The sequence below is a fragment of the Theobroma cacao genome, chromosome 4 (genome assembly GCF_053813885.1).
Source record: "Theobroma cacao isolate CCN51 chromosome 4, ASM5381388v1, whole genome shotgun sequence".
In the NCBI taxonomy this organism is placed as follows: Eukaryota; Viridiplantae; Streptophyta; class Magnoliopsida; order Malvales; family Malvaceae; genus Theobroma; species Theobroma cacao.
Genome location: NC_142642.1, coordinates 33,026,097 through 33,044,949, shown reverse-complemented (window position 1 = coordinate 33,044,949; position 18,853 = coordinate 33,026,097). Strand labels below are relative to the sequence as shown.

Sequence of the window (18,853 nt, the reverse complement as noted above, 5' to 3'; positions counted from 1 at the left end):
ACAAAAAAGAAGATAAACTATCCGAAGAGATTAGTGAACGAATAATATTCTTTTACGTGGAAGATGTACTACTCAAACTCAGGTCATAAGGACCAAGACCAATACTATCCCCTCCATTTTTAGCATCAATAACCCTACGCTATAAACTCTCTTCCTCCCCTCACTATATCTCTATATCCATTTATTCAGTAGAACTCTATTTTTCAACTAGAGATATCTCCATATTTATTTATTTAGTATAGTTCTAATTTTCAACCGAAGATCAATAAAACCAAATTCCCCACCTTCCTTGTAATTATACACTGTATCCAAATCAACCCAATGAACTCGTCTCTTTTCAGTTGAACCACTTCATAAAACTCGTTTATGGATCCTATCAAGTGCTTCCTTTACTTCATTAGGCATTTCAAATAGAGACATGTAGAAAACTGATAAGCTTGCTAGAACTACTATAATCAACCTATTTTTTTGAAAAGCAACTCCTATAATCAACTTGACCCTCCCTCCAATTCATAAGAGGTCAAATTTCCAACCGGCCAATCTAAACTCAAATTTTTCGATCACAGGGCGCCCTATACTCTTAAAGTGATTTCTAGCCCCCCTATGATATACCCAAATAAGTAGTCGAAAATGTACCAACCAAAAACATGGAATTCTACTAGCCACCTTTCCACTCCCTCCCCTACCTAGATGCCATACAACGTACTCGTCCGAAAATTGATCTTAATTGGGTATATAAAATTACATTAAGTAATTATAATTATCAACAATTTTCAAAGCAAGATTAACAGTGCTAATGTCAAAAAAAATTATAAAACTATTGACCAATGGATGCAATTATATCATAAACATGCATATTAACACAACTGTAACATGGATGCAATCATACATAAAAGAATAATCAAAGATTGACCAATGGGCTTTTTGCTTAAATGTTTTTTATTTTTTTTAGATAATTTATGCAAATATCAACTGCCTCTACATCTCCAAAATATATTCTCCAAAACAAGATTGTCTTATAATAATAAAAAATAAAGTGTGGAAGCATATAAATAATAAAAACGATTTATTAAAGATATAATTATTTTATAAATTGTATGTAATCATAAAATCATTGAAAGAACAAAGGGAGTAATAAGGCCATGCAAGGCGATTTATGGAGATGCTAAAGCGGAGGTGATGTGGGGCAATTACTCAAGCATTCTTCTTCGGTACCATAGCATCGATTGGCTGTTACGCACTTCCACACAAACTCGATACTACTGCATCTAGGAGCGCAAGGCGTTATTGTTAATTTGACTCCTTCCATCTCTTCTTCTGCAGCCTTGCCTAAATTGAATTCCTCGGCAACCATGTCTCTGCTACCTGTTTCATGTCAAAACAAACAAAAAAAAAAGCATATATTTCTTGAGTAAACCAGCAATCAAACAATCAAAGGTCCGATGTATGGCTTACGAACATTCATGGAGCACGAGAAGACAGGTCAACACAAGGACCAGTATAGCCAAACGAGCTGCCATGGTATAATAAGCTAGATATAGTGATGAATCACAATTCAAAAGTAGATCTTGTGTTTATATATACTTCATGTTCAAGGCTTAAAAATGCTTTTAACGGTGTGTGTGTGTGTTTGATTTTTCCACTTGAGTTTCTTAGAATCATGATTTACCATTTGTGTGTAATAATGTTCCATTTTTGTACTTTTCTATTAGGAAAGTATAGTCAGATGCATTGAAGAGATAGTTCTGTATTCCATTTTTGTATTTTTTTTATTAGGAAAGTATAGTCAGATCCATCGAAGAGATAGTTATGTATTTCATTTTTGTACTTTTCTATTAAAAAAGTATAGTCAAATCCATCGAAAAGATGGTTATGGATGATCTTCTTAAAATTTTTTTCCTTACTAATATTGTATATGAGAACTCTTGCCCCTTTTACTTTCTTTCTTAATTTGATTATATATGAAGAAATTAGATTAAAACGGAACATTTCACCTGCAATATTTTAACTACAATCCTATAATTATCTAATCATAACAAAAATTCCGTTAAACTCTAATATTTATAAATAAAATACATATAATATTTTGATCAAATTTATATAATTCAAGAATGTGATTGATTAATTGTAATATAATAATTATAAGTGATATGCTCCCATTAAAAAAAAGTAAACTTAAAATAAAATCTTTTCTACTCCATCAAACTTCAAAATAAAAGACAAATTATTTACCCAAAAATAATTTGATTTTATTAGAACATGTCATGAAGTCATTTAGAATGATTAAGATATTCGCATTGTAAACAAAATGCTTGGACTTTGGAATAAAATGGAGAAAGAAAAAGAATAAACCAAAAATAAAATAAAACCAAAAATGGAGGATGTCCGATACGTTTCATATTTGAGTTAATGTGGCAGCTGATGTAGAGATGATGGAACATCCAAACATGAAACATCCTATAGCCGACCTCTGATACTTTATCAAAATTGGAACTACATCAGATGCAACAGGCAAGACAACAAAATCTCTGGCAAATCCTTTCATATAAATATCAGCCTGATCAGAAAATTCATACCTAAGGGGCATCAAAACAAAAGCCCTTGTCTTTAATCACTGTAATTGCTTGACCTTAAATAATTTTTTAAATTCTCAAGAGAAACAAGAACCTAGCATTTTCCAGCTAGAAGGCAATGGAAAGTGTATGAGTTTGTACAGAACCACCGGTAAAAATCCTTCACACCCTTTTCGGCTTCTTTGAACCACTTTCTTTCTTATCCTCTGCAGCCTTTTTCCTGTCCTTCCTCTCCCTCTTCTTCAAAGCAGTCATGCGGGCCTTAAGAATGGTGGCATAAGAAGCTTGAAAGCGCTGGTGATCCTTCGCTCCAACCTTCTCAACAGAAAGGCATTAATTTAAGGTCAGTCTGGCTAAACAAGGATAGATTGACTTCCACAAGAACAAATAGACTACTTTTGCTCCATACCAGTCAACAAATTGCTCTTTCCAAGTAAAAACCTCCATGTTAATGCTAATAAGGTTTCACTTTCGTTTTGTGTTTTTGTATTCTTTATTTTTTAAAATTTTCACATATACAAATCTTTCTATACATCACAAAATAACATTTCATGCCAAATTTTACGTTTCTAGGCAAAAAAGAAAAGAAAACTATACAATTAAGGGTCCATCTATTATAATGTTCTGTCATTCTTTGATAGGATGATGAACACTTCTAAGCCACAGATTTCTAATATTTCAAGTTGGTTACTTCCTCAGCGGTTTCAGCCTAAGGCAGCTAAGGAATTGGAATGCAACTTAGTTGCCTCCAGAAGGCTCACATTTTTATTTGACTAATCACATTCTGTTAACTTCAAGTTTTGGGCATATAAAATTACATTAAGTAATTATAATTATCAACAATTTTCAAAGCAAGATTAACAGTGCTAATGTCAAAAGAAAATTTATAAAACTATTGTAAGGCTATTTCTATTTATATTTATTTAAATAAGTGGTATAGACGTGGGTGTTCTCACTGATCAAAAAAATAGAAAAGAAAGTCAATTGATAAATTTATCACTGCAGCAAAGACAATAACTTTTTACTAGTTGCATATTATTTTATAAATAGAAGATCAATTTTGAAGATATCCTATCTTAACTATTATTTAAAAATAAGTAAAAAAAAAATTAAAATAGCTATAATTCATCTTACGGGCCCAAATTTAGGTTTTCGTGCTTGGCCCGCGGAAGGAATATTTGCTTTGCTTTCAGTTACATACCTGGCTTAGGTCCTAACCGGCTAGGGGAGTTGGCTGGTTGAAGCTAATTGTTTTTGTGGCTTAGACGTACCCATCATCCCATCAATAAATGGGAAACCACCATGAAAGCATTTTCCAACAATTAATGAAGCTATTAAGCGGAAGAAATTAGGCATGAAGTTAGGCCCCTGCTGATGGATGGGATAAAAGCACATCTTTGCATTTAGCTAATGTAAGCCAAAAATCTTTCATCATACTGCATTGATGCATGAGATGAAAAACCCTCTGAAACTCTAAAATCTCATGCCCAACATCCTTTCAACACAGGAAATGAGTATCAGTTATTAAGATAAAAAGCTTTGGAGCCTACCTCATTTTGTCCTACTTAGGGGCATATAAAAAATGGTCAGTTTTTCCAATTTAGACTTCTGGTAAGATCACATTTCTTATAAATTGCAAATAAATTCAACTCGAACCTTTTTTGTTACAAGCTAGCAGGTAAAAAACTACTTTTGAGTTAGCCTATACAGCTTTTCCCTCTAACGTTCAAGTTCCTCTCTTCCTTAAATGATTAAATAATATGGTTTCCGGCATTAATCATATCCAAGCAATCAAGGTTGCTATATAATTCATCATACCAGAATTACACAGCTCCAACCAGAGTTTCCAATGGACATCTGCTACTCTTCCATGGAAATCACATTAGGTTTATGCCACACATAACAACAAGTGACTTATATTTAAGAGCACTTCTACAGGCTCAACCAATGTATCCATCCCACCTGGCAAATGTTTTATTAAGAAAATTTGATCCATAGCAAAAACTATTGTCCGAATTATACGAACAAATAAGAAATAGCTAATCATATAAGGAAAATAGGGAATACCGAAGTGGAAATTGTCTTTTTGCCATCAGTTGCACGAACAAGGCATCGATATTCAATGGGTTGTCCAGCAGTCTTCATTTTGTTCTTTTGCACCTTAGACTTCAAGGATGCTATCAAACACGAAAATTAAAAGCATTAATGAAAATCCTATATACAACACCTCCCAACGAAAAATAAAAAGGGAACGAAAGAAGTTGGCGAAACAGCGAAATGCTTACATCGTTTAAGAGTAACCCAAACAGAGCCTGTCTCAGTGTTGCGCTCAAACATGCTTGTAAGTTCATTAAGAAACGGGTCTGGTTGTAGAAGAACCTTAAAGCAAAACGAAAATCACATATGAAAATCGGCACAAAAAAAAAATCATATTAATAAGATCAAATGCCCAAGAGAAAGCAACGAACATCAACAACAAATCAAATTACAATAAATGAAAACCCCAAACATAATATATATATATATATATATATATAAAGAAAAAACCAATCAAAATTCCAAAGTAAAGCACAGGAGTTTTTTTCTTCAGTTTTTCGTAATTCCTTATTATTTGAATTGAATTTGGGAAAAAAAGAGAAAGAATAAAAAAAAAAAAAAGAATTAAAAAAAGGGGGATCAAGAGTTACCATTTGATTGAGATCCAGAAGCCAAAAACAAAAGAAAACCTAAAATGGCAGCGGTGGGTTGGTAAAGGGAACAGGCTTACAACACCGAGAGGAGAATTGACGACAGTCCACAGTTCCCTTTTCAATCTAAAACTCAATATGTGCCCCTTACTTTTGGTTATATTTCCCTTTTTTTATTTTTTTTCTCAGATGTATTTCTGGGCCTAGTTTCAAAGTTAAATTGGGCTAAGAACCGAAACACTTATTTGGGCTGATTTATCGGGCTTGGCCCAAGTTTTTTTCTTTTTTTGCGTGAGTTGTATATTTATTTTTCTTTTTTTTATTTGTCTTCTAAGATTTTTTTTTTAATATTATATGTGTTTATTTATTATCATGATTTTGAGCATGTATGAAATAGTGTTCTGGCTATTATCTCCTAAAAGGATTAATGGTAGTCTTGCTACTTGACAGACAGGGGACGAAGGATTGAGAGAACCTCAAAATCCTTTTTGCCCTTTTTCTTCTTTCGGCCTCTATAATCAATATTTTTGGATTTGGGTGTCTACTGATTTTTGTTGATCTGTTCTTGAAATCATCTTGCTTTTTGACCTTTTAAACCCAGCCCTGTGATTTTTTTATATTGAATGTACAACCAGCATTTTCCCACCAATTTTCTTTTCCTAATTCATTTATATGAAAGTATCAGAATAATAAACCTGATAAACTCAGCATTCTTAGGTTTAGATATAAAGAAGATAGGTCTGACTTCAAAATTCATCCAAAAGTACACACATTAGGAACATAATTTGTCAAAGTGGTGTAGATATTGCTCAATTTGTTTCTTGAAGCTTAATGACTGCATCAAACCTAAACTTTTCATCCGGTTCAAACATCTCTTCAAGATCTTCAAAACTTTGCTCAACTCTCAAATCTTTACCAACTGCCAGGCTTTCCTGCAACAAATTAGTGAACATAAAATTCAGGCAAAAAACTACAGTCCAAGAGGCAGCCATTTGAAGAGGATCTCATGATTCATTGTGAACATGCAAAACTTAATGTTAAATGTTTAAAAAGAAAAGAAAACCTGTGACGAGCTACTCTCCTTTGATGATGAATTAGATAGTGGCAAATAAGCTTTATAATTCCGGTATCCCATTTTAGTGACATAGATAGATACCTCATAGTCTGGATGTTTGCAGCTGCATTCACTAAGGTGACCACTACGAGAACGATGAAGTCTTTGCTGAAAACTTGTTAATTCATTTTATTCTCATTATTTGATATTCTGAGATGTGGCATGGTCAATTTGGATTGCTCAATGACATGAAAAGTGCAGCTGTAATTTGCAGAGCCTCAAATCTTCATTTAGCTAAAACAAAATTGGTTTTCATGGAAAAGACTGAAATTTATCAAATTCAACAATCTGATTGAAAATCCAATTTATGTCCATAATTCTCCAATTGTACCTTGAACATTAAGGTCTGTTTCCTAATTCTCTAATGTCTTGATTTAAGTTAACATCAAAACACAAATTCAAATACATTCATAAGAGCTTAATGACTTTTCTATGTGTCTTACATTTGAGAGCAATAACTGAGTAAATCTAATCTAATAGTGCTTACCTTTTCAACATATTCAGCTACAGTAGAGTTAATTACTTTTGTGATTACTTGCTTGTAAACTTTTGAAGCTCCAAGGACTTCTAACAAAATGTCTCTTGGTATCTGCCAGACATATTTAAAAAAAATGTAATTGCTATGGCCCCAAAATTGACAGTGAAAGAAATTATGCACAAGCAGAGAGAAAGAGAGACTTTATGTCTTTATTTAGTTGCAGAGTTACACAAATATCATCCATGTACACGCTATGAAGAGTGTAAATGTTTCAAGAAATGCTAGCATTTTAAAATGCATCATCACATGATTAATAGTGATTAAATGAAGTAATTGAAGGCAGTAGCTGAGTGAAAAAAAAAAAAAATTGAAGGCAGTAAAATGTTACATTTTAGAACTTACATTTGGTGTTTTTCCTGCCAGGCCCGAAGTTTATTGCGAGACAAATCAACCAAAAGAGTGGTCATAGAAAAAGTCAGCAATTTATTAAAAAGATGAAAAAGATGAAAAAGAATAAGAAAACTACTACTACAACATGCAATGTCAAGCAAATAAGGCAACTCTAATTGCAATGAAAGTCCTTGATTCTAAGTTCCAGATCAATAAGTATATATTTATTTGCATTTCCTTGAGATTTGATTTTCAATGGTGAAATCTCACATTCGCAAACCATTTTCAATCTCATAAGAATAATACCTTATACTGATTTGAGGCTTTTGACTGGTGGATCACTAACTTATAGATGCAATGTTCTAACTGCAGCAAAACAAGTAAAAAGTATGAAAGACAACTACAACCCAATGGAAGAACAGTGTTTTAGAAAGAACATTAAGTGACAAGATCAACAATATCATTGGATTAATGATAGCTGACTATTGTCTACACTAATGGGAGAACAATGATCATGTCAGCACAGAAGAGCATAAGGAACAAAGACACATCAGACAAGCTGCTACTAGAAATTGCCATATATATAGGTTAAAAGGTGCTCTTCCATGCTAACCAGATGCAATCTAATGAATTTTCGACAAAAGACACTCGAGTAACATGAAGACACATTTAGAAAACATAGAAATAAAACAGTACCTCCTTTTACTCTTCGAAATCCTGGGATTGGCTGCGCTGCAGCAACCATTTTGTCGAATACATCATCAAAAATTGCTCTAGTTTTGGCTCCTGATATCTCCACACTTATCTGGTTCAAGAAAGTTAGGCAATAGTTTTGGTTAATATTCATGGCCATACCAACTGCCTTTTGATGTCAGCATAAAAGGTTCTCTAATATCCAACAAAGCAGAAGGCATTTCTTTGCTTGATTTATGTTTTACTTCCAACTTGAAACTTCATTTTCTATTACATATTACCCCAACATATAAAATATTTCGTACCTTTAGCTCTCTGTTCTCATTGATACTGGCAGTAGTAACAGTGAAGTCTTCAAACTGAGAAGAAACTCCAACATCTTCCAAATCTAACCAAGTTGAATAAATATAAAAAAAAATCTAAATTAGCGTGAGGAAATACATAAAAAAAAAGGTACTACAGCTAGAAAGAGAATTTATCAGCTTCTGCACCTGATGATACAGCATGAACAGTGAGAAGATGTACATGTCTTTCCCTGAAAAGAAAAGGAATATCAAATTTCAGAAAAGGATAATGCCAAGTTCGAGAAGATACTCATTCAATTTGGAGTTTAATACAAGAATTCAAACAGAAAAGTAATGAACTCAACCATAACATAAACGATGTTGAAAACAACACCGTGTGAACATCATCCAGGAATTTAATTAAACAACTAAGTGCTTATTGAATTGAAACCTAAAAGGGATTGCGAGTGAGTGAGTCCATGTTGTCTTTCACCTTATACCTTTTTTGAACATAGGAAAATTTAAGAAATTTTTAAAACAGAAAAGGGCAACAAACAGCTTTCTCCTTTCAAAAGAGTAGATGTCAAATATACAACTATGGATTAAAACTTTTTATGGCTATATCCATTAATTGCTAATAACAAAAAAAAATTATGAACTCTCCAATATAGGTAATGAAAGTTCAAATGCTGCAAAGCAAGCTTTATACAGATATGTGATAAATTGCAGCATTGAGCATACCATAACACTAGAGTCACAAAATCCACATATGATGTTTGCTTTGGACATGACTAATCAAATTATAAACAGTCAAAATAAGCTATTTTCCCAAAACAATGTGAAAAGCTAGATATTCTTTTTGCTCAGAGAATGTCCAGATATTGATAATCTTAGGTGCTACGTTTTACAAAGTCTCTTAAGAATTTTAAATACGGTACATAAATACATATTTTTCCCTAACCCAAGTTATCAATTTGGAAGCAGGCTTTTGACTATCGTCACAACTAATATGAGGTGAAGGAAGACATTTTTCTGCAGGAAATAGATTTTGGATAACAAGCTTAATTTTTAAATTAGGTTAAACTAAAGCAGTCAAATGCGCGTACCTTCCTTGATATTTTAGAGCCCTGTATCTTTTTTGAGAAGGAAAACATGCTCTGTTGCAAGAAAGATTAGGAATAAAGACATCCTCTACTTGTTTATAGCTAATAATCTGCACAAACCAAAGAAAAAAGGTGATTTCATAAGTTGTTATGTGGTCATGCTAAGGTCTACTAATGTAAAGAATGCAAAAGTATTTAGGCCAACCCATCAGATCAATATTTTGTATAAAAGAGATTTACACGAGAGTCGAATTCCACTACTGCATTAATGGCAATTGATGCAAATGCCAGTCTGAATAATTCTGGGAGACTTTGCCTTTGACCCAAAATTCTCTGGCTTCTTCACAGAAGGCAAATGACACAGAACCAACGGCTGAAAACAGAGCTAAAGTTCTAAAAAGGTCTCTCCTTAAAACTAGAGACCCACAAAGAAGTGACTAACAATAGCAGCAATACGAGTTAGCTCCCTTTCTTTAAGTAACTGAAAGGTTAACCAAAAATCAAAAGATTTCTTAGCTGTTGCGTGCCAATTGTATGTAAAAATGCTTAACCAAAAAGTTATTTTGCCAGTTGTATTATCAAAAGGAAAATTACCCTCTAACCAGCTTAAAAGCAGACAAAACAAAGTACTGCCTAGAGAGGAACTAAAAGAAATAAAGTCCGCTAACTCCATCAACTAATTAAAATTCGACCCAGATGACTCTACAGCTATTTGAACAAGAAGAAAGAAGAGCATTATTTTTCCATAAGAAAATTAGTTCAAAAAAGAAATTAACATTGGATAATTTGAAGTAATGGATTAAACTTGGCAATGAAATGCGTAAAATCATGAGAAGAATATAGAGAAAAGAAAGTTTACTTAACCTTGGGGTTTAAACTCAACGAAAGGGTCTTTACGGCTATTTCCATCATCCTGTTCTTCTGTTTTGCTTTACCAGTAGTATGAGGATTGTTGCTTTGCTTTAAAACAAGAATGGTGCATTTGTCTACTATTTATTGACTGCTCATAGTCTAAACGGTGCGCTTTTCCTTCCCGCCAGCGCCAGGTTTCCTTTTCTTTAAACGACAGCGTTTCGTACAAAGCCTGATCCATTCTCTCTTCTGTTCCATGTCCTTGTCCTCTTGAAAGTAATTTCCATTTTTTTTTATTAAAAAAAGAAACCATTTCCGGTGAACAGAAGAAAGAAAAAAAGAATGGCGTCGACGACCTTGACGACAATTTCTTCAAATTTCCAGCAACTCCATAGTCCTAGAGTAAGAGAGGAAAAAGAAACGTAATCTGACTCTAATTAATGAAATTTTATTTAACTTCTTAATCAACTTTTGACTGTTTTATTTAATGGAAGCAGGTCTCTTTTAGTAGCTGCTGGTGCTTTAACCGAAGCTTGAAGTTTCAGTACAACCGGAAAATTCTGAGTCATAGGTTAGTCCCATTTTTTTCTTTTTTTTTTAATTTTTGGTAATCTTATTTAGAATTTTTTTTTTGGCTTTTATATTGTTTATTTATTGAATTTAATCTTGGAATTAGAGTTGTTACCTATGTGAGGGAGCCGATATCTGCATTTGCTTCAGGTGGCTTTCAACTCTTTTTTTTTTTTTTCCAATTTTTCAAATTCTATAAATGTTAATTTGTTATTTGAATAAATTGGTAATGTTGGTGATAATGTTATTAGGTTTGGAGGCATCGATTTCCGATGCAGATGACAATGTGATATCCTTGAAGGATGCTAGGATTGTTGTCGAGTCTAGAGACAAAAATAAGATACAGGTGACGCCCTAGACATTAAATTTTTGTTATCAAAATGATATTTTTCTATGTCAATGTGACTATATGTAAGCTTCATGTATTTGTTTTGTGGCTAACGCTGGTGCAAAACTGCCTGAATGGCTCCATTTAAAATAGGAAAATTCAAACACTTTGTCTGTGAAGTCGCAACTATTTAGAATTGTTGAACATAGTTATCCTTATTAGTTAGTGAGTTCTGATTCAGCTTTTCCTGACCATGTTCTTCTTGACTAGTCCCCTCCCAAGTGACTTGTTGGCTACAGTTTTGCAGTATGGTTGAAAAGTGTGTATATGAGTTCATTTGAATTTTGGAATGCAAATCTTTATAATTAAGCACATCTGTGCTCATTGGAAATCGAAGCACTATCATCTGCATGCTCATGCTATTTGTAGTAAAATGTTCTTCAGAATGTGGTAATATTAATTGCTGGAACATGCTTAGAAAATTTTTAAAATCCATTTTTTTTAAATGATTGACAGCAATGATCTGAATTTGTTGATTTTGCTGGTTCACCTGCAAATATCTAGTGTTTTTGAGGCGGCTCTCATGATGTTTTACTTCCAGCTTAGAGTGGATGTGAGTGGGATTGAGACATAAAAGGTATTTGATAAGGTTTTGACAGATTTGGCACGACAAGCGCCACCAATTCCTGGATTTCGTAGACAAAAGGGAGGTAATTCATTGATGCAATCATAGATTAAATTCTTATTCATTGTGATTCAGTTGAAGTTCTGATTGAATTAGCCTAGAATAATTAAGATATGGTAATATTGTTTATTTGTAAGTTCTTGATGGACTTTGAACTTGTGGCTACGTACTGTGAGCTAGAGTTTAATGATAACTTTTAGTAATTCCTGATATTACAAATTGGTGATTTACTTTATTTATGGGAGTGCCTTAATTTTTTTCCGTTTGAGCCTTTGTGATAAAATAGTACCAGTGCCTTTGTGACTTTGACAAATCTGCTTCTATATTTTTGTTAAATTATGTACCATTTAACGCTTTAAGGATAACAGTAAAGGGCTTAATATTTTGATAGGATCATCAAGTTAATTGTCATGGCTAGATTTTGAATTATATGTTGCTGCTAATGCTTGTTTATTTGCAGGATATTAATTTCCTATTATGATGGTACCTACCATTTCCCATTTGTTCATAAATTTGCTGAGTTATGTGATTTCAAAAGCCAACCTTTAATTCTGACTTCATTGTACTTTCTATTTGGGACTAATGCAGGGAAAACAACAAAGGTGAGTGACTTCTAATTTTAAATTTTTCCAGATTTGTCATTTGACCTTGCTTTTGCTCATCATGTTCAGTCAGAAAGTTAGTTTTGTATCTCCAATGTTTGTTTCCTTCAATCTTCAATTTGTACTTGGCATGGCATTTTGCTTGATAGAAAATGGAATTAGTTCTGTCAAACCTTCTAATAATTTAGTTCATATAATTGAGGATGTTGGGATATTTTGTAGCCATTGAATGTGTAGTTTGTAGACTTTTTTCTTTCTTTCTTCTTTCATATTTTTTTTCTAAATGGAGTTTGGAGAAGGAATTTAAATTTGAGATCCCTGTTGCAGAAAAGGGATGTCATTACCATTGAGGGACTTACAATGCCAATTTTAGATAAACTAATGATATAATTTATCTAATTTTTTTATATTGGAAATTCTAATGAGATTTCAATTTTACTCTTTATTTTAGCTGTTAGAATTTTAAACAAGTCCCTTTTTTTTCTTTTAGAAAGAGAAGAATGGGGAGTGAGAATGTAATGGCATTTAGTTTTCTAAATGTGCCCTCGTTATCTGAAGAAAGAAAGAGACATTTAAGGAAAGTAAGGGGGATACATGGCATTTTAAAATGTTAAAGAAAGACCAAGTTGGTGAAAGACTAAACTTAGATTCTAATGTATAAGTAGTGGAAAAGTTGAGAAAAGCAATTTCAGAAGCACACATGAAAAAATTTGAATATAAACTCTATCCTAATTCATAAATCAAAGAAATGATTGATATATTGTTCTTTTTCATGATTCCTTTGTATCTTCTAGATTTATTTATTCTTTAGATCATTTTGGGTATCCCTCGGAAGGTGTCAAAACTAGAATGGGATTAAGAGAAACTTGTGAGTATCTAGCATTCATATCACAAGTGGAACCAAAGAATTTTGAGGAAGCTAAAAAGGAAAAGAGTTGGATGATTACAATGTGTAAAGGGGGTTCTTGTGATAGGGAGAGGAAGTGTTGCAAACAAGTAAGAGGACGTGTCAGAGGAGGCAGAGAGGAAGATTGAAGCAGTTCCTGATGTAATAAGTGTTGTGACAGGTGGAAGACAATAAGAAAAGACTTAAAGAGACTTAGAGAGTACAAGATAATTAGAGAGAGAATTTAGAGAGAGAAGCTCTCAAGTTGAGAATGTGTTCGGAGAGGCCAAAAAAAAAGAGTCCCCCCAAATGAATTGTGAGGCTCTATATATAGTGCTAAAAGTGACGGTTACATAAGAATAGGCTTTAATGCGCCTAATGAATGATATTATTATGAAGAATATTAATGTAAGTAACCGTTACTATAATTGGATGTAGTAAGATTTGTTCTCAAGTAAAGGTAATATAAAAGAGGTGTACAAGCATAGGTACAAGAGAATAAGCTGTACATGAATAAGTATACGAGAACAAGGTAAGAGGGTGAAACACTTGTACTTCAGAAAAGGGTTAAGAGAAAGACCTCTTAACTACCTCCATATCTGAGCCACCAAGCCAAACTCTCTGAAACATCCCAAGATGAAAGTAACCCATGAACCCTGTCACTTATTCTGAGTTACTTTCACTGTCATCCAAGTGAAGCGGTTATTCTATTCAAAGTGATTGTTCTACTTGTATTAGTTATTCCATATGGAGTAATACTTTACTTTTTCTAATTGTTCTGCTTTAAGTAATACTTGAAGTAGCGCTTCACTTGTTCTGCGTGAAGTAGCGCTTCACTTGTTCTAGTTATTCTGCGTGAAGTAACACTTCACTTGTTCTGGTTGTTCTCTATACAATATTATGTTGTAACATAATTCTTTAGAGTAACAGTATTAACCAAAATCTAGTATCTACATTTTGCCCCCTGCATAAGAATTCATTGTTAAAAAAAATAATTCTTATGTATTAATTTAAAGTATAATTTTTTTTTTGTACTATAACGTATTGTATTGTATTACTTTGAACAGTAATGCCTTGGGCAGTACTACTTTAGACAGTAACACCTTAGCCAGTAATGCTTTAGGTAGTAACACGTTATTGCCTTGTGTAAAGTGTAATATCGATTTTTTTTTTTTAATGTTAAAATCTTTTGTAATATTTGATTGATTATGCAATAATATTTAATATCTTTCGTAATATTTGATTGCATTTTTTTTTATGTCAATATCTTTTGTAATATTTTATTGACTATGCAATAATATTTAATATCTTTTTCATAAAAATCTTGATTCTATTTGTAATATTTTATTGATTATGTAATAATATTGAATATCTTTTTCATAAAAACTTTGATTCTATGTGACTTATAAATATCAAGTTATTATGAATAATTTTCTTCATTCATATTCAGAGTAAAGCAAAAAATTTCAGAGCAAAGTCAATTTTTTTGCAAATCTTTTCAAATAAGTAAGTTTTCTTCTTCTTGTAATCTTTTTTTTTTTTAATTTTGTTTTCAATTAATTAAATTTAATCGAATTTCTCTTACTTGTTGCCCCCTGCATGAATTTTTTATTTTTTTTTATTTTTTTTTTGTTTTTAAAAATGAGAAAAAGAAATTTTTCATGCATAAGATGAGATTATATATGTATATATATATATAGAGAGGGGGGTTTATTTTGGAGGAATTTGTAGCGGCAAAGCTGCAAGTTGCAGCAGTTTTTTTTTTTTTTTTTTTTTTTTATATATAGAAAAGAAGTGTACTTTGGAGCAGTTTGCAGCGGCAAAAGCTGCAGAACAAATTTTTTTTTTTTTTATATATAAAGACCGCGAGATCTTTTAATTAGAGCTCGCGGCATGTGCCGCGAGCTGCTTGCATTAGAGCTCGCGGTACATGCCGCGAGCTACTCTAATTTGACTTTTTTTTTTTTTTTTTTTAATTTTATAATATTTTTTTTAGTTGACTCTTTGTTTCTCCTCTTATTTATTAGCAGCACAAGCTGCGTTTCTTCTTTTTTTTTATTAATTTTTTTTAATTTAATTTTTAATTTAATTTTTTTTTAATTTTTAATTTTTTTTTAATTTTTTTTTTAAAAATTTTTTTTTTAAATGTATAGGACTTGGCTTTTGTAGGACTTTTTTTTTTTTTTTTTTAAGTTTTACTTATTTATTATATATATTTATTTATATTGCATATATAAAAATAATAATAATAATAATAATAAAAAATTTATAATTTTGATAAGTTTTATTATTTTACTTTGTGGTTGTGATTTTTTTTTTTTATATACATAACAAATAAGTAAAAAAAAAAATTATTATGTATGTATACTTATCTCTTTTTTCATGATCATGTTTGTAGGCAGCTTTTTTCATCATCCTCTATGCCTAGGACGCGTGTCCCTCCGAAGATCAATTATGGTGAGCCTGGAAGAGTTGCAACAAGGAAGAAAACCACTGCACATAAAAGGAAGAATAGTGATTCCAAATTAGTTGCTCCCAAGAAAATTAGAGTAGGAAAGAATGGTGAAGTTCCTCATGTTCCTGAAAATTGGGAAGATGAAATTATTAGAGAAAGAGGAGAAGATCGTTTTTGGGAAGAAGTTCGTGCTAGACAGGTTGACGAACATCCCTCTGAGTCTGTTGGATATTATTGGAATCGTTTATGCTCAGAAACTCCTCCTCATAGAAGAAGTGATATTCCAGGACCATCTATTCTGAAATTCAGGTTTGAACGCGGTGAGTTTCCCCTTTCTGCTACTAAGTTAGGCTCCAATTCTCAATTTGTTCATGGTTGGGATGAATGGGTAACTAAGGTATTGAAGAATCCTTCTTATGTTAAACTTCTCTCTTCTGCTGGGATACTTGATGCTATACGTATCACTTCTAAGCTCAATATTCGTAGAGAAAAAAGGATAGATGTGTGGCGTGCTATTCTTGCAAGGTGGAGCACGTTTTCTCATACTATGATTACTGCATGGGGGGAATTTACCTTCACTTTAGAAGATGTATGTGTTCTCTTGGAACTTCCTTGTATAGGAAAGGATGATTTTCACTCTATTAAGCTTTCTGAAGAAGAGGTATGTACTCGAGACTTTTTCTTTGATCTACTTAAGAGTCTGAGTAAAACTTCGAAGGTTGCACGATTTTCCAATTGGATAGGGGTTTTTTATAAAAAGTTCAATGCTAAAGGAATTGAGATTGATTCTCCTGAGTACCCAGACCATAAGTATGAGCTAGTAGCTTTAATAATTTTTTGGTTGGCACGGCACGTACTCCCAGGGTGTCCAGATGATTGTATTTCTTCAGCAGTTGTTCCTTTAGCAATAAAAATTGTTAAGGGAATACGCTTTCCTCTTGCTCCACTGTATTTAGGATCCCTATATAAGAGATTAGACTTATACCAACTCAAAATTATTGAGTCAGCTGGGCGTTACAAGGTCTTGACTTATGTGGATGTTTCCTTCATTCAGATGTGCTTGTGGGAAAGGTTTGGTACTTGCGCTCCCATGCCTAATGCATATCCTTTTGCATCTTTTTCTGTGAATAACCTTTTATCCAGAAACAACTATAGAGCTTGGGCATGGCATGATCGACTACAAAGGGGTAATGTTCTTGAAGTGATGGATGTTACAAAAGAATTCAATCCCAGACCTTATGTGCAGCCTATAAATGGATTTGGTGATCCTGCAATTTATTATGACCTTCATCCTCTACAGTATGGAAGAATGAGCTCACGAGGTATTAACTTTTGTATATGGGTTCATAGTTCCCATTTGCCTTCTATGATTGAGAGTTCTAGTTCTGGTGGAGATAGAAACTTTCGTTCTGTTGAAGTGTATTCTCCTTATAGAGTGGCACGTCAATTTGGATTTGATCAACCAGCTCCACCTGACTCTTCTTCGCCTATCAGCTTTTCTTCTTGCGTTTCTTCATTTCTCATGACAAGACTTTCACTTCATTCAGATAAACTTAAGAGTTGTACTATCCCAGCTTTTGATAGAGTTGGTATCCATACTTCTGGATGGTTTGCTTATTGGGGAGAATGTCTTGGAGAATGGAGATCTTTTACTGTGCCCTTAACTAATCCCACAGCTCGTCTCTACACTCCTCATGTAAGTAACAATGATGTATCCTTGCGCTTGATTCCTCTTAGAAAGAAGAAATGCATGACTGAAGAAGAAGATACTGCAGTTCCTGCTCCTATTCGTCAAACAAAAGATAAGCATGCCTATCGAAAAGTAAGTTCATTTTTTATTATTATTATTATTATTTTATATATATATATATATATTTTTTATTTCCTCATTTTCATCAATTTTTTTTTTTAGGGAGAATCAACTACAAGAGTAGAACTCAATTCAGTTGAAGAGGAAGAAACTTCTGAATTAGAGACTGAAGAAGAATCATGTGACTCTGAACGTAGTGATGAATCTGATGATGAATCCATTGATGTTGATAAAGCTGAAATTGAGGGTGGGCCAACCCCTTTTGATGATTTCATTGATTTTGATGTTTTATTTCCAAATCATGTTCATAGTTCTACCATGAACCAGGTATAAACATATTACTATGTTACTCTAATTGATGTTGTTCCATTCCCCTCTTTTTTTTTTCTTTTTTTTTTTTAAATTAAGATCGTTCTTACTCCCCAGGCTATTCGAGATGAGGTTGTTTCTGACACTGAGACTATTCCTGCTGGTGAAGTTGTTCCTGAGGTTACTCCAAATATTGAGGTTATTGAAGATGTTAGAATTGATACTGATAATGTTAGAGTTATTCCAATGACTCCTCGTGCTTATTCCTCCCCAGTGCCAGAACATAGAGATACAAGTAGTGTTTCTGGCACTCAAATAGCACATACTGAACAAAGTAGTAAAAAAGTTGACTTCCATGATTTTCAAGTTTCACTGGAATATGTGACATACTTAGAACAGGTTTTCAACATAGAGGGAGAGTTTTGGAGTACCTCATTTGTAAAGAACGTAGACGTCATTTGCTTAATGATGGACGTATTGGGTAGAGCTTTAGTCATTTCTCATGCTCCATTGATGAGTACTTCACCAGAGGAATTGCAACAGATGTTACAAGATTTCGATGATGCTTGTAACTTTGGATTCAAGCTTGAATGCCTCAATGATTGTAGATCAAAAGCCAAGATTTTTCTCAACAAGTCTTCCTTGGAAGATGAGTTAGAAGATATTGCAGCGAAGATAACTTCATTAAAAAAACGTGAAGCTGAAGTACGAGAACAATTAGATGTATTTGCCAATAATAACTCTTCTCTATGGAATATGTAATTGGCTAGTCTTTTACTTTTCTTTGACTCTTTTTGAAACTCATTTGAGTCAGTACTTTGCTATTGATATAGCACATTTCTTTTTCTTTTACAATAATAATAATGCTTCGCTTGTTGTGTACTTATTCACTTTTTTGTATCATTATATGCGGCCAAAAGATAATTCTCAACTTTTCATCAAGGAGATTAACTCTAACTTGACGTGAAAGAGATTATTTCATCCCTTCAAATAAGCAAGCATAAGAGCTGCGGCCAATTTGTGAGTAATAAAGT

The 18,853-nt window shown here is 32.8% G+C and overlaps 3 protein-coding genes across 7 annotated transcripts; 1 reads left to right on the top strand and 2 right to left on the bottom strand.

Annotated features, from left to right (window-relative positions):
• Window positions 1-2,514: 2,514 nt before the first annotated feature.
• LOC18602378 (Signal recognition particle, SRP9/SRP14 subunit) lies at window positions 2,515-5,397 on the bottom strand. Its single transcript, XM_007033725.3, has 4 exons — window positions 5,261-5,397; window positions 4,859-4,952; window positions 4,641-4,750; window positions 2,515-2,888 (listed from the first exon to the last, which is right to left on the bottom strand). The coding sequence occupies exons 1-4, from the start codon at window positions 5,261-5,263 to the stop codon at window positions 2,736-2,738; spliced, it is 360 nt and encodes a 119-aa protein (XP_007033787.2). The 5' UTR covers window positions 5,264-5,397; the 3' UTR covers window positions 2,515-2,735.
• Window positions 5,398-5,956: 559 nt separating this feature from the next.
• LOC18602377 (bacterial trigger factor) lies at window positions 5,957-10,280 on the bottom strand. Of its 3 annotated transcripts, XR_016026032.1 has the most exons (9): window positions 10,187-10,280; window positions 9,326-9,432; window positions 8,427-8,470; window positions 8,241-8,323; window positions 7,939-8,047; window positions 7,255-7,268; window positions 6,862-6,963; window positions 6,417-6,608; window positions 5,957-6,192 (listed from the first exon to the last, which is right to left on the bottom strand). XR_016026032.1 is itself a non-coding variant. In XM_007033723.3 (8 exons), exons 1-8 carry the CDS (start codon window positions 10,232-10,234, stop codon window positions 6,070-6,072), a joined length of 630 nt encoding a protein of 209 aa, XP_007033785.2. In that variant the 5' UTR covers window positions 10,235-10,280; the 3' UTR covers window positions 5,957-6,069. The 3 variants fall into 3 exon arrangements, 2 of the variants coding, with proteins under 2 accessions (XP_007033785.2, XP_088662138.1); XM_007033723.3 differs by lacking the exon at window positions 6,417-6,608; XM_088806012.1 differs by lacking the exons at window positions 6,417-6,608; window positions 6,862-6,963.
• LOC18602376 (uncharacterized) lies at window positions 10,199-18,632 on the top strand. 3 transcript variants are annotated; one of them, XM_088806010.1, is made up of 8 exons: window positions 10,199-10,576; window positions 10,672-10,745; window positions 10,851-10,894; window positions 10,996-11,090; window positions 11,674-12,359; window positions 15,644-17,522; window positions 17,613-17,837; window positions 17,937-18,632. In XM_088806010.1, exons 5-8 carry the CDS (start codon window positions 12,340-12,342, stop codon window positions 18,579-18,581), a joined length of 2,769 nt encoding a protein of 922 aa, XP_088662136.1. In that variant the 5' UTR covers window positions 10,199-10,576; window positions 10,672-10,745; window positions 10,851-10,894; window positions 10,996-11,090; window positions 11,674-12,339; the 3' UTR covers window positions 18,582-18,632. The 3 variants fall into 3 exon arrangements, with proteins under 3 accessions (XP_088662136.1, XP_088662135.1, XP_088662137.1); XM_088806009.1 differs by having other exon boundaries at window positions 11,589-12,359; XM_088806011.1 differs by having other exon boundaries at window positions 10,669-10,745; window positions 11,589-12,359.
• Window positions 18,633-18,853: the final 221 nt, after the last annotated feature.